This window comes from Arachis hypogaea, chromosome 17 (assembly GCF_003086295.3).
Source record: "Arachis hypogaea cultivar Tifrunner chromosome 17, arahy.Tifrunner.gnm2.J5K5, whole genome shotgun sequence".
Classification (NCBI taxonomy): Eukaryota; Viridiplantae; Streptophyta; class Magnoliopsida; order Fabales; family Fabaceae; genus Arachis; species Arachis hypogaea.
Window position 1 is genome coordinate 112,633,291 of NC_092052.1, and position 15,233 is coordinate 112,648,523.

The 15,233-nt window shown below is 29.7% G+C and overlaps 1 protein-coding gene across 1 annotated transcript; it reads right to left on the reverse strand.

Annotated features, from left to right (window-relative positions):
* Positions 1-332: 332 nt before the first annotated feature.
* On the reverse strand, positions 333-8,938 carry LOC112765534 (uncharacterized). The gene is made up of 14 exons (XM_025811433.3): positions 8,751-8,938; positions 7,985-8,229; positions 7,229-7,271; positions 6,406-6,432; positions 6,224-6,313; positions 4,786-4,973; positions 3,976-4,105; positions 3,785-3,898; positions 2,757-2,873; positions 2,505-2,525; positions 2,066-2,124; positions 1,629-1,719; positions 905-1,008; positions 333-695 (listed from the first exon to the last, which is right to left on the reverse strand). The coding sequence occupies exons 2-13, from the start codon at positions 8,212-8,214 to the stop codon at positions 928-930; spliced, it is 1,191 nt and encodes a 396-aa protein (XP_025667218.1). The 5' UTR covers positions 8,215-8,229; positions 8,751-8,938; the 3' UTR covers positions 333-695; positions 905-927.
* Positions 8,939-15,233: the final 6,295 nt, after the last annotated feature.

The window sequence follows — 15,233 nt, forward strand, 5'->3', positions numbered from 1 at the left end:
CTAAAATTTTATTTAACTATTTAGATATAACCTATATTTATCTTATTATATAATATATATAAATTTTCTTTTTAAAAAAAATGGGTAATAATTATTTTTGTTTTTCAACTTAATTATTTATTATTCAAATTAATTAATTTAAATTAACAATTCTCAATTTTCGCACTTTTAAATTTTCACATAAAGAATAAATATTAAAAGTAATATAATTTATATGAAAGTTACGAGGCATTTGGTGAAAGCATAAAAAATTTAGAAAAAGGATTGCACCACTTAAAGAGTAAAAAAAATATTACGGTTTGTCTATATTCAAAGGCTTTAATACAAGAGAAAGATTATCCAGAATAATATTGTTAACCCTCGTTAAAATTAAACTACTCGTCTTATATGTAAATTTGACAAAATCTGTAAATTATTTATTCTTCTTTCGCTAGTACTCTTGGTTACTATTCTAAGATTCTAACTCCCGAACAAATGAAATTCTCAGCGAACATAGAAAACTATAGATAAATACAAAATATAAGTAACAAATTAAAACAACAAAATTGCAGGTTTGAACAAGTAAAATTGGACCATTAATTTGCCTCTTATGCTCTCTGTACTTCATTCATAGGAAACACTTTACTAGCAGTCACCAAAGTCCATTTCACCTTCACTCAGCAATAATTTGGAGACAGCATGGAAGCTACCAACATCTAATTACAATTTACCAAGAAAGTCAGCCTTAATAAACACACTATGATTTATTTCAAACTTCCAAAATAAGTAATGCGTCCATAAGAAATTGGTTCATATATTTTTCTTGTAGAATGCATCAATTGCATCATGGTGGAACTAAAAGGCAGTGGTATAAAAGTATAAAACAGTAAAGAAAAAAAATCTAGAGAGAGAGAGAGAGAGAGACCTGAGAATTCATGTTACTGTCATTTAAGCAGCAGTTTGATTTTTGAACTTACTACCCAAGCCTTTGGAGTTCCAATGGTTAAAATATATGAATTGAATTAAAATCTAAAACTGATATTAAGGTTAACAAATTTATGCAATGCTCATTTTTTAGAATGACTAAAGAGGACTCTAAGACATTGTTTTACTTGTATCTTCTTCCATCTTATTTTTTCTGGAATTTCGGACGTCATAACATTACATTCCATAATATGTATGATTAGACTTCTACCTCAGTGGCTATAACAAAATTTCCCAAAAGAAAAAAATTAATCATATAATGAATTGTTTTCATATCCAGTGTAACAATACTCTATTTACCAATATACATTTGAGTGGACAAGCAATCTCATCATTGTTAAATGACATTTTTGCTTGCGGTTTAGCATTTTAAAATTAATGCTACTATTTGTATCCCAAGTTGATATCGAAATCAATTTTGTTAGAAAACCAACTTTGCTTTTAAAAAATAATTGACTAATAAAACAGTAAACGGACAAAAGTTAAGGATTTGAATTGTTATTATAGATAAGAAAAAAAGTGAAAAGAAATGTTAGCTGGATATTAGTTGAAAAAAAAGTTAATTCTCAATTGTTTTTCACATACTTAATATTTAATAAGTCAGTTAGTTGTACCATCCTAAATTAAGCTTTTCTCTTCTGATCCTTAATACATAAAAAGGATACAAAAAAATCAAGAAGGACACATCCTCCTGATTCTACTACCCATGGCAGATTTGGCCTGATTTGTGACCAATCCAAGCTTCTCACAAGGATGCTGCACAAAAAATATGTACAAGTTCTTTCAGATATATACAACTACTGAGGTTTAGAACTTATATATATTCAAAAAATTCAGATACCAACAAAAAATAACCCAAAAAAAAAAAAAACAAAAGACCTTCCAAAGATTTATAAAGTAAAAGTAATCAATTGTCAATTAATTTTGTTTCTATTTATTAACCCTATTGATCACTTTTGTCAAATCATAATAATAATAATAATAATAATAATAATAATAATAATAATAATAATAATAATAATCTGTATATGGTTAGATTTTTTCCCTTCCACTCTCATATAAGCCCATCTTTTCTCACTGTATATCTATAGTGTCAGCATACCTTGCTACATAGGCAGAATTCCCAACCAAAGCAAAGAGAAACATCAAAGGATTGACGCCCTACATATCATAAAAGAGACCTTTATTCCCGTAAACAAGTATCTTTATTGCAAATTGCGATGATAACTTGACAAGGGGGAGACATCAGACATGTCTCTACCATACCACTAACTCAAAAAAGTTTCCCGTTAAAAAATAATAAAGAAGAATAAAAACGAGTTTAATTTTGATGCACTGACGGTGTAAAAATATTTTACACAGTCGTGCAATCACAACCGTTCTCTTGGATGACCATTCACGTAGTCAATATAAACGGTAGTTATTTTTGCTAATATGGCGTTATGTAATTGGATGCATAAAATGATTTTACACTGATAGTACATCAAAATTAAATTCTAAAAACAAATAAATAACTAGTTTTAAGGGTTGGAGTCTCTAACCTGAGTGTGACCCCTTTTCATCTGCAAAATTGATAAGCATCAAAAGGTCAATATAAACATAAGGGAAACCTCATTATATGATCTACTAGTAATTCAATGAAGCTTTCTAAAAATTGAAATTAACATAATAGACAGCATAACTTTCCAAGTACTCATGTAACTTTATTACCATTGCAATTATAAAATTTCTTGCCCCTATGTAACTTTTCTCTAACACAATGAGAAAACTTTGGACCAAAAAATACAACTCACGTTTAAACAAATTTGAGGAAATCTTCCACCCATGTATATAAATGCCATTGCCCAACCAAGTAAGGTCCCAATACTACTGTGTTCTACAGGATGCTCTGCTTGCTGATCACCACTAACCTGAAATTGTTGTAACATGAAAAGAACTGGGATTTTGTTTCATTCTATAAAACATTTGAAAATCAATATAAGCTTCAATTTTGTTAAAATAGAATCTTTTCCAGTGTCAGGATTTACCTAGCAATCAAAAGATATAACCAAACAGTTCCACATTTAAAATATCAGATTCATAAGTTACTGACTAGTTCTAATGGTATTATAATCAGTGTGAATAGAAGTAAGGAAATTATCTAGGTTCCAGCTGGAATTAGTTGGTTAGAGCAGAAGTTAGTTAGTTAGTTAGTTATGATGTTATTTCTAGTAGACGAGTGTTTGAGAATAAGTTCAAATGTTCAATTAACACTCGCAAGACTACAGAATGAGCTATATAAGATCAAACAAGAAAATATGCAAATAAATGTGTCATCGCTATTTAATTATTTATAGGGAGTTTTAGCGATGCAAAGATAAATTTCAGTAAAAAAATGCTATCTAGAACTAGGATTGATGAGTTGTCGAATTCTTATAGGCTTTCTTAACTCTTGGGGTCCTCCTTTTCTATTATTTCTCTATTATTTAACTTACATTATTATTATTATTTATCAATCTGAAATATTAGCTTTAAAACAATGTGTTAGTTAGAGGGGAATCCTATCCTTCACTCTTTTAAAGTGCAACATTCACTCCATAGGAGTGAAGGTCAGCATTTCCCATATATATATATATACTCTCTTCATTTTCATTCAATACATGGTTGTCTATGACGGATGTTACCACCAATAATGTAAACCAAACAAATAACCAAAATGAAAAAAAAAATTCAGCTAATAAATTGGGTTATTCATTCTCTTATAGTATACAGTGCCTAGTATAAATAATTAAGATGGAAATTCAACCAAGGCAGATAGTAACCAAGTTGTATCTTACATTACCTGAAAAAGCTTACGTCCGACGTAGATCACAAATTCTTGACTTGGTTTTTGGACCATTCCTCTATCTGATGATTGAAGCAGATTGAAGACACCAAGCAAAGTTAATGATGAAACCTGAGCAAAATCATAGATGTGAATAGGCTGCAATGCAGTGATAGTTAAATATGTAAATTTGAAGTCGAAAAGTTTACCAAACACAGAGTAGTTTTGATCTTTGAAACTGGATCAGATTGTGTAGCAGCAGAGGAGTGAAGCAAGGGCTCTTCTACTGGATCCTGGGCTAAGACGGATTCCGCTGTCAGAGATGGATACGTTGGTGACCTAATGAATTGAAAACAAGGACTTATAAGAATCTTCAACATCAAAATTCAGTTAAATTTCAACATTGAAATCAAGAAAACACTTAAAATGAAAAGCAACAAAATGAACATGTTGGATATATTCTGAAGAGATTAATCCAAAGAAACAATACAATTTGGAGCTCATTGTAGTTAATCATAAGGAACATGATATGAAAAATATAAACTATGCCTTAAATGTGATTAGTCTATTACTTTCATAACCCCACAACCGTTATAGTTTTGTCACGTCTTTATTTCACTCTTATAACCAAGTCATCATATTCAAGAATTACTTTTTTCCTTTAAACAGAAAAGGTCTTTAGAAGCTTGAGTACAACAGTATATGAAAGTAGCACTGCCTGATTTTATTATCATAAATGGATACTGAACCATTGATTAAAATAACCACCAATTTTTGTACTCAATTTGTTTTTTTCTAATCTTATCCAGTGATGTTGCAAAGGGCTGCCACTTCTTGATAAAACAAATCGACTTTCATTACTTTAATTGCCTGTAAAGTCCCTGGCCACCTCAATTTCTTTATCATTCATTAAGTTCAAATGTATTTGCATTTTAAGATTTCTATGTCACACTCAATAGAATTTTCAAAAAAAATAACCAAGACAAAGGCAGAACAACACATAAGAGATAGATAATTACTGGTGGCATATTTCCCTTCCATCAGAACTTCTTTTAGTAATGATCAGAACAGGAATTGTAGAACTCAAAGCATTGTGTGTAATATAGTCATCAAACTCCTTACTTTGATCAGCATCACTTCCATTATTCATTCCACTGTGGTTTTGTTCCAAATTTGTTGGTGTCTCAATTTTCCCATCATTGGCGATCTAGAACACAGATAGATACAGTATATTAGGCAATTAGAGATTACTATAAAGGTTGTGTTTGAACTTTATCTTTGAGATAGAAATACAAAGATCGAGAGACATAGACGAGGCTTTTTTATTTAAATAAATATTAAAAATACATTAATTTCCAAAATGCGCATCTGGTAAAAGCTTTCCAGGAGTAAGCTTCAGCAATTTCACATGGGACACTCGCAAAATGGGCTTCAGGTCCATTTCACTTGCAGCACTCGTGAAATGGACCAGCCCAATTCATGCGAACTAGAAGTTAATTGGCCATTTCAGGGGTGCCCTGAATGAAATGGAAAAAACGTATTCCTAGATTACCATGTGCGTATTTTGGAAATTAAGGTATTTTCAATATTTATTTAAGGATGGAGATGGATATTTTCTGTTCCTAATATTTGGAAGTCCAGAAAATATTTGTCTCCAAGATAGAAATATTTTGTGCCTCCATCTATTTCCATAACCAAACAAATTTCTTTCTCCACTGTCTCTATATTTCTATCTTAAAGAGAGTATCCAACACAACCTAAGTATCTCAACTTTGATAGAGTAGCTTATATTTTACAGTTTTTACACACTTTAGAATATAATTTTAGTAGAGAAATAGTATATAGTGAATCTTTTTCTCTCCAGCTAAAGTCTAATATGATAATATAGTCCAACAACAACAACAAAGCCTTGTCCCACTAGGTGGGGTCGGCAATATGATAATATAGTCCAAATAGGTAAAAGAAAATTGCCTCTAGAGTATGGAGATATATATAATGTGATTGTGTTACATCATATTTTTAATACGCTATAACTTTAGCAAGAAAACAATGGATGAAAGTATATTATGAATAACACTAACTCTTTCTCGATCATGCAATTTGATCAAGCACTCTTCAAGATATTCTGATATAAATATTGTTTCCAATTCAACCATGAGCTATTTCTGTGAATTAAATGAGGATATTAAAAACATTTTTATTTGTAGAAAATGAAAAGTATACAATTGATAAGAGCAAAAATGTTGAGTTTGTGTGAATTATCATCACCAAGATGTTATGCAAATCATTTCACATAGAATAAATTATACCTCCTCCGCAATTGATTCTCTATTTACATTCAGAGTCCTCATGAAATCTCAATCTCAATTGTCAAAGGAGGCAAAGAACATCAACAAAACAATAGCATGTCTGTGACCGTTTCAGAATTTAATCAATTTATAAAGTATGAAATTGCACCTTGAGCTGTTTATGATACTTCATAGGAGAATATATGTGTCCATAGTATATTGCTTGTAAACAAAGTGAAACAGTTATGATGAAATACAGCTGCAAATCAACACAACAGGTGAAAAAATCAGATTAAGAAAAAATAACTTAGTAGGTATAAGAATATATCAGTTACTAACTAGAATCCTTACCACTGCTGTATATAATTGTGTTGAAAGCTGCATAAACAAGAAACAAAATCATTAGCATACCCTTATTAAATTAAGATTCATCACAAAATCTGTGATTTTAAATGTATACCGAGCTAATTGTTATATAATGTGCGTGAATTATATTATGTTCTTGACTTCTTGTGTGTTATGAATAAATATTGGACTGAACATGTGTGTGCACACCAGGAATGAGCATTATCTCCATAAAAAGTATAGAAACCTTAAATCTTGATAATGAAATATTCATAAGAAAATTGATTTTCTGAATGAGTAGGATCCAAGAGAATATTGAGCATAAACATGTTTCCACTGCTCGGAATATAGTAACGCAGTATGTGTTATAAGTTTGTTATTCATATATCCTTTTGCCAGAGATTTAATTTGTGGCAAAGAGACAATTCGGAATAACTAGATAGGGTCATAGAGGAGTAGCCAGAATAATGTTCATGGCTTTTTAGCAATTTCCTTTCTTCAAAATCAAAGGTTAACAAAGAAAAGCATCACTTAGGAGACTTTGAATAAATTTCGCTTTCTCCAATATATAAAGTTTATAACTATTAAAATATTTAGTGTTTGTTGCAAACTTTTTTACTTAGCCTGATACCAAGCCTGTTAAAAGTGGAGAGTCATGTTAGGCTCTGGAAAAACCAACATAAAAATCTTTTGGGTATTTCTTTGGATTTGATTCAACAATCATCATTCATGTTGATATGAATGTTAACATAGGAGAAAGCAATGGCAAATTTTAAGATTGATCCTAAAAGGCATGCTTCTAAATATCTCAGACACAAGAAACACTCACGGTAGCTGGTTCCAGCAAGCATCCAAAGACGTTGAATATATCTCTGCAAAATTAAAAAAAGAAATAAAAAATTGTATGGAACTATTATACAGGTGGTGGGAACTTCATGCAGATATAATCAAAGAAACAGAAAAACTGAAATGAGAAGACTTGAAAATGTTACAAATTTGAGGACACAAAACAATCAATGCCATTGGTCTCTTTTCAAACCAAAATTTCAACATAAGTACTATTTAAAATGAGGTCTTTTACAATGTATTTTTTTTTTCAAGTTTTTCTTTGGTCTTTGTAGATTATTCAAACACACTCCACAAATCACATACGTATATAGTGATCTCAAAGTTGAAGGGATCATTCCCATCAAGTATAAAGTAGTGTTAAAGATTAAAATCTTCAACTAAAACCACAGAACAGATAAACAAAACTAACAATGAACAAATAATTAATACCTCTGGTTTTTAATATTTGTCACTCTAGTACAATATATTTAAGATTCTCACATTTCAGTGCAATATTTATTAAGCATCTTTCACCTAAACCCTCCAAGCAAAAGTCAATAAAATATTTATACTATAAAATAGTAGTTAAAAAAGGAGTATTTTAATAAACAACTTTGGTATCAATATATAAATGGCCAAAGTGACAGATATTGTGAACTAAAGGTAACAATTAGGAGCAAACAAATCACATCATATCATATCATATTATCATATATTAGGAATAAATAAGAACAATGCAACAACCCTCATCAATTACCCTATGATCCATGTAATCAAGAAAGTAGCAGAGAGACCCTCGGTTGATTTTTCTCTGTAGTTTGTGATTATTTGAGGTATCTCAGCAATGACCCATACAATGAAACCGATTGCGCCTAATGCCTTTGAAGTTTTTTCTCTCACATTACTCATCATATGCTTTTTGGCCAATTCAACACAATGATGATTTCCAAGACACAATGAGGTGGTGGAGCTTCCCAACATCCCCATTGCATCAAAACAAAGCTGCAATGTGAATTACCACCAACAAATTAAAGAAAAAAAAGTTAAATAAATAAATCATTGACAATGCAGACGCATAATACTGGAACACAAACCTTTTGGTTCAAGTATCATTTTACACTGTACTATACAATAAGAGATTCAGAAACACAGCATAAAAAGTTAAAGATATAAATAAAATAATATATCCATATAATAATAACATTGAAAAAGAAGTAATAGAACATGAACGGAATGTCGAGCTGTCCAGTTGTCGTATTATGAATTCATTATTCATATTGATATATTGGCACATTTCTAATTGACGTTGGTTGTTATTGTGTTGCAGTGTGAACCTAAAAAGAAAACTTTGAATCGTTCTAGCTAGGGTGTCTAAGCCAATTAAGAAACGGAGAAAGAAAGAACCATCAAAAAATTTATGGATAAAAGAAAAACTGAATCAACATTTGTAAAAATAAGCGGATTAGTCGAAAGAAACGAGTTAGGTCGGTGCATGCAAAAGAAGATATATAGAACATGTGTACCTGCAAACAAAACGGAGCAAACTGTTAAAGAAGCTGCTTTCTGTTGTAACAACGAGGGTTCTTTTCAAGCCAGAAAAGAGAGAGATAAAAAGAAAGTGAATGTGTGTGTGTAAATCTCTGTTATAAGAGTTTGAGAATGAATGAAAGAAAGAAAGAATGAGAGCACTCAGCGTAGTGTTCTAAGTATATATAAGTATATGATACTACTTCGTGTTTCATGTAAATTGGGTTCCGATTCCAATGGGATTTGATGGAGTAATATTGGATCTTGATTCTTGAAGGTCTTTGTTGACTAGAAAGTTTAAAAGTTAAAAAAAATTCTAAACAGCCTCACAATTATTTTAAAAGATATCGACGTTTTTAACAAAAAAAAATATTTAATTTAATTTTTGACCTTTATTTTTATGGAATTTATTAGCTTTTATGTTACATTTTTTTTATTTTTTTTTTATAAAAACTAATCAGTCTCATCAAAATAAAAATCAGAGACAGAATTATATATTTTTTTGTTTGGAGTCCTTATAATCTTTTTGAGATAATTGTCAAGGGTCAAATTGAGTATTCACTCTTAAAAGTTTATTAAAATTACGGTTTCATCCTTTAGAATTTCATTACAAAATGAAATTGTAATGCCATTTTTATCTTTATATTTATTACTTTCTTCTTTCATCGAATAAAATAGACTAGAGTGACAATTAGGTCTCTAAAGATTTTGATTTTAGATTAATTAATTTCTAAAGAAAAAAAAGTACTAATTTAATTTTTTACAATAGTAAACAACTTTATATCTTATTAATTCATCACGTAAAACTTAATGATAATACTCATATGTACAATTAACTTCTGTGATATCTATTTATGAAATTTGAAATATCATTATGTAGATAACAATTTTTAGAATAAAATATCACCTGTTTTAATGGAATTCGTGATAAATAGAAAGTAACTAATAAAAATTATATAAAAACTTAATAAAAAATAAATATTTTACGGTCTAAAATTACGTAATTTTTATGCTCATATAACAGTAATATGATACATATCATTGTAAATAATAAAATATATAAATAATTTTATTTTCGTTTCATACTATCCATCAAAATAAAAACATACATATTTATCATTTTTTATCAAAAATAATTAGTCTAAAGTCAAAATTATCGATAATCTAATTCTTACTTTAGTCAATAAAATATCATCGAATGATTTAAATGTGAGAAAAAATACTCTTAAAAAATTAAAACGAAAAAAAAAAAAAAAGCAAACATTGTTTAGCTCGCATGCATATCAAATTTATACATATTATATCATGGTCAACATTCAAAAGCAGTCAACTCCTAACTTCCACATGTGGTGTGCGATATGTCATTTTAGAAATAACTTCATTTTTTAGATCAATTTCTTCAAAGTATCAAGGGTAAAAGAACTCAATGTTCATGCCCTTCGGTTTAAAATCATCATATGAATTATTATAGGACAACATGTGGATTAATCCAAACAAAATTTATTCTATTATATAAAAATTGGATGTCTGTACTTAATAATGAAACTGACGTGACATACTTTGAAGAGTGTTTTCCGATTTAATTATTTTAACTCATTCAATACAATTTATTGCACTGACTTAATTATATCAACTAATTAATTTGATTAGATATTTAAATATTAATATAATTAATATAATTTATTATAATTTATTAAACTTAATTAATTATATTACATTAATTATAATTCGTTATATTGGTGAATTAGTCTTTTCATTTATAAAGTCTAAAATAAAATAAATAAATTGTTATTTATTCTAATTAAATTTATTTATATACTATATATGAATTATCGTTAAGTTATAAAACATAGAACTTGTAGATTGTGATAAAAACGCAAATCAGAAAAAAAAAAACGCATACAATTATAGAAGAATTAAATCTATTCTCTTTATTTATTTTTAACCATCGTTTTAGATTTTAATTTTTTTTAAAAACCAGTGATAGTGGAATTTTATTGATGCTAGATAAAATTATAGAAGAATCAAATCATAATTTGCATTTATTGATGCTAGGTAAAATTATAAATTATTGCTCTTTCAATCAAATCATACCACATACAAAAATAAATTAAATTAAATAAATCGAATTTGCATCTCTATATAAATCGAATTGAATAAATTCGATTTAGGCAAATACGTAGTAAATTAAATTCATTAGGTTCGAATTATATGCAACTTCTGAATAATTATAATGTTATGGGTTTTTATATAAAAATTAATACAAAAATAATTTAAATTTCGTACAATATTTTTTTTGTATTTATGAGCTATTAAAAATGAACGAAAAAATATTGTATGAAATTTAAATTTTTTTTGTATGGGTTGTTGTATAAAATACTAATATCATTATAATTATTTATTTTGAAACAGAGTACAACTAAGATTTTATTAACAATTTTAAATAAAATATTTTTATAAAATTTTGAAATTTTTTATTATGAACACTTTTTGTAATTATTATAAATAATTTTATAAAATTTAAAAATGACTTAACAGATGTTATGAGTAAATCGTTTGACAAAAAAACTCATTACAAAACCGGTCGTATATGTGATTAATCGGTGAACCGTTAGAACTGGTTAGTTTTTTTAAAGGGTTTTCGGTTTGTTAATAACTCCTCCAAACGGTGCCATTTTGACTTTTTAAAAAAAAACTGAATCCCCAACGGCTTAAGCCCGTAACCCATTCCCACTCCCACACTTCTCTCCTCTCCTCTCTGAAATTGACGTGAAAATGAAAGGCCAAATCTATAACAGTTGAGATTCCTGATGAAAATAAAAGGCCAAATCTACATGGAGCTATTCAAAATTACATGGTATATGGTCCATGTGGTCCGTACAACAAGAATTCACCTTGCATAAAGAATGAATCATGTTCAAAGTTCTATCCTAAAGAGTTTAGATAGTGAACACTCATTGATGAGACCAAATTTTCCAAATATAGGCGTACTGATAACAGTCGAACAGTAAAGAAAAGGAATGTGTACTAGACAATAAGTTCATTGTTTCGTATAATCCAGAATTGTTGCTCAAGTTCGGGTGCCACATAAATGTGGAATACACATGCCAAACAAGTTCTATTAAGTATCTGTTTAAGTATGTACACAAGGGTAATGACCACGTAACAACTACTCTATACAATGCTGGTGATCCGTCAGAAGCCACACAAGTTGTTGAGGAAAATTAGGAATTACTACGATTATAGGTACATTTCGGCATGTGAGGCAGTCTGGCGTCTATTTAGATACGAAATCCAAGAGAAAGAACCATTTGTGATTAGACTTCCATTCCATTTGGTGGATGAGCAACATGTGGTTTATGGTGAAACTTCTAATGTGAATGATATCGTCGAAAGAGCAATATCTCATAAGTCCATGTTTTTGGGATGGATGGCGGCGAACATGTCATATCTTTATGCTCGAAGTCTGACTTATGCTGAGTTTCCAACCAAGTTTGTTTGGAAGGACGATTCTTCAAAGTGGTTTCCTCGAAAGAAAGGCTTCGCAATTGGAAGACTCATGTACCTACAGGTAATGACGAGTTTATATTCAATTTTGATCTTACTTATTTAATAATTTAAATTTAAAATCTTAACAGCCTATACCCCACGTCCATTTTATTCGATTTATCTACACTAGAAAATAAATGTTCAAATAACTTTCAACAGTTATAATCTGTAGATTATACAATTTTTTTATTTTTCTATATTTTTTAGGAAAATTATTCTTATGCGGATGTGTAGCTACATAATAATTAAAATAGCGTAGCTTAATCCATTTAACAACTTAAAAGTGGGATTTTAACCAAATTTTTTGCAGCAAATATTGAAGAATATTACCAACGACTTTTCTTGAATACTCAAAGAGGATGTATGAGTTTTCGAGATATAAGAACAGTAGGAGGAATAATTTATGCTATGTATAGAGATGCATGCTTCGTCCTTGGACTCTTGCAAGATGACAAAGAATTCATTGATGCAATTAAGAAAGCAAGCTCATAGGCCTCAGGATCATATGTTAGGAGGTTATTTGTCATTCTATTAATATCCAACAATATCTCAAGACCAGAACATGTCTGGGATAGATGTTGGTATGAACTCTCAGATGATATTTTGTATCGACAGAGAGCTGTGATGAACATGAGGGGTGAGTTTTTATTAATTACAATGATAAAAGTTCTTCCTTATTGATCATTTTTAGTTTGATTGAATTTTTACAGTATCATATAATATGTAGAATTAACAATGTCAGATGATGAGATTAAGCAGTTGTGCTTAATGGATATAGACAAGATCTTACGTTCCTATGGTAAAACCTTGAAAGACTATCCTCCAATGCCTTTTGCAACTGAAATTGATAGTTCTTTGTTAACCGAAAGGGTTATTAGGGAAGAGCTAAACTTTAACAGGGATGATTTAAAGAAAAATGCCTCAGACATGTTAGCCATCGCAACAATTGAGCGGAGATATGCATTCGATAAAATTGTTACAACTGTGTATTGTGATGAAGGGGAGTTTTTTCTTTGTGTATGGTCATGGGGGTACTGGAAAAATATTTCTCTGGAACCTTATGTCTGCTGAGATTCGCTCAAGGGGTGATATAGTGTTAAACGTTGCTCCGAGTGGTATTGCATCTTTACTTCTTCCCAATAGAAGAACGGCACACTCAAGGTTCAAAATACCGCTGAACATAACTGAAGATTCTGTATGTAACATCAAACCTGGTTCCCCTCAAGCAATGTTGCTGTTGAAAGCCAAACTTATAATTTGGGATGAGACTCCAATGGTTAGTAGGTACTGCTATGAAGTGCCTGATAAATGCTTGGGTGATATCATGAGGTGTTCTCCAACATATAGCAAAGATTTGCCCTTTGGAGGAAAAGTGGTTGTACTAGGTGGAGACTTTAAACAAATTCTTCATGTCATTCCACGAGGATCGAGACAAGATATAGTTCATTCAACCGTGAATTCGTCTTACCTTTGGAAGTTTTGTCAGGTGCTCAAACTAACAAAAAACATGAGACTCTCTGTAGAGACGACTGCTTCAGATCAAGATGAGACAGAGCAATTTGGTGAGTGGTTATTGAAAGTTGGTGATGGTCTAATAGGTGACAATATGGATGTGAATATGAGATATGTCTTCCAGGAGATATTGTTATTCCTTCTTCGGACCAGCATTTGATGAGTTGGTTCATTTTTCTTATCCAAATATTTTGGAAAACATGTCCTCAAAGGATTTTTTCAAAGCAAGAACTATACTGGCTCCCACAATAGACATCGTTGAAGATGTCAACAACCATCTGATGCTATCATTCCTGGAGGGGAAAATTATATCTTAGTTCGGATTTCATTTGTATGGATGAAGGAAATATGGAGTAGAGTCAACTAGATCTCTATGGTCCTAAATTACTGAATAGCATAAATTGCTCTGGTTTGCCTCCACATAAATTAATACTCAAGATTGGTGTTCCGATGATGTTACTGAGGAATATTGACCAATTCAGTGGTCTTTGTAATGGTACAAGGCTACAAGTTAGGAAATTTGGAAATCATGTCATAGAATGTGAAGTCTTAACGGGTAACAATGTTAGTCATATTGCTTTGATTCCAAGAATGAATATGGTACCAACAAATGAAACCGTCCCAGTTAGATTCCAACGAAGACAGTTTCCTATAATAGTATCGTTTGCTATGACAATTAACAAGTCTCAGGGACAAACTTTATCTCATGTTGGATTGTGCTTTCCCAAACCAATTTTTACACATGACCAATTATATGTGGCACTTTCAAGAGTTAAGAGTAAGAGAGGTTTAAAAGTTTTACTTATGAATCACGTAGGAATATCTGCAAATTCAATCATCAATGTTGTTTATAGAGAAGTTTTTGAAAAAAATAGTATTCTAATGTAAATATTTTAATTTTATTTTAAATTCTGTATCAATGTATAATTATTTGACCTTAAAAAATATAAAATAATTATTACTCACTTTTTTTAAGTTAAACTTTGATTTTAATAATAATTTTATAAATTTCTTAAAATAATAATTATTTTGTACTTTTATTTTAAATATCGAAGCATATATTTTTTTTTACTTTTATAAATTTTTTCATGCTGAGCACGGGGTCATACACTAGTGTCATATAAAATCCACATATTAAAACAGCAAGATCAATTATATCTATTAATTTATCCTAATCTAAAATTTAATTCCAACCAAATAATCCATAATAAATCACAATTATATTCTAAATTTACAACAAACTAAATTACACCAAAACAAAAATGCTATAAGCCTTAAACCACTTAAATAATCACATCTAATTAATCTACAAGATTTTCCTACAAAAGTATATTTTACATGGTGGAAGATTTTATAATTGTCTTTATATGAAGATATTTTTTTTACCATTAGATCATAAATTATATGGTTTGATTTTG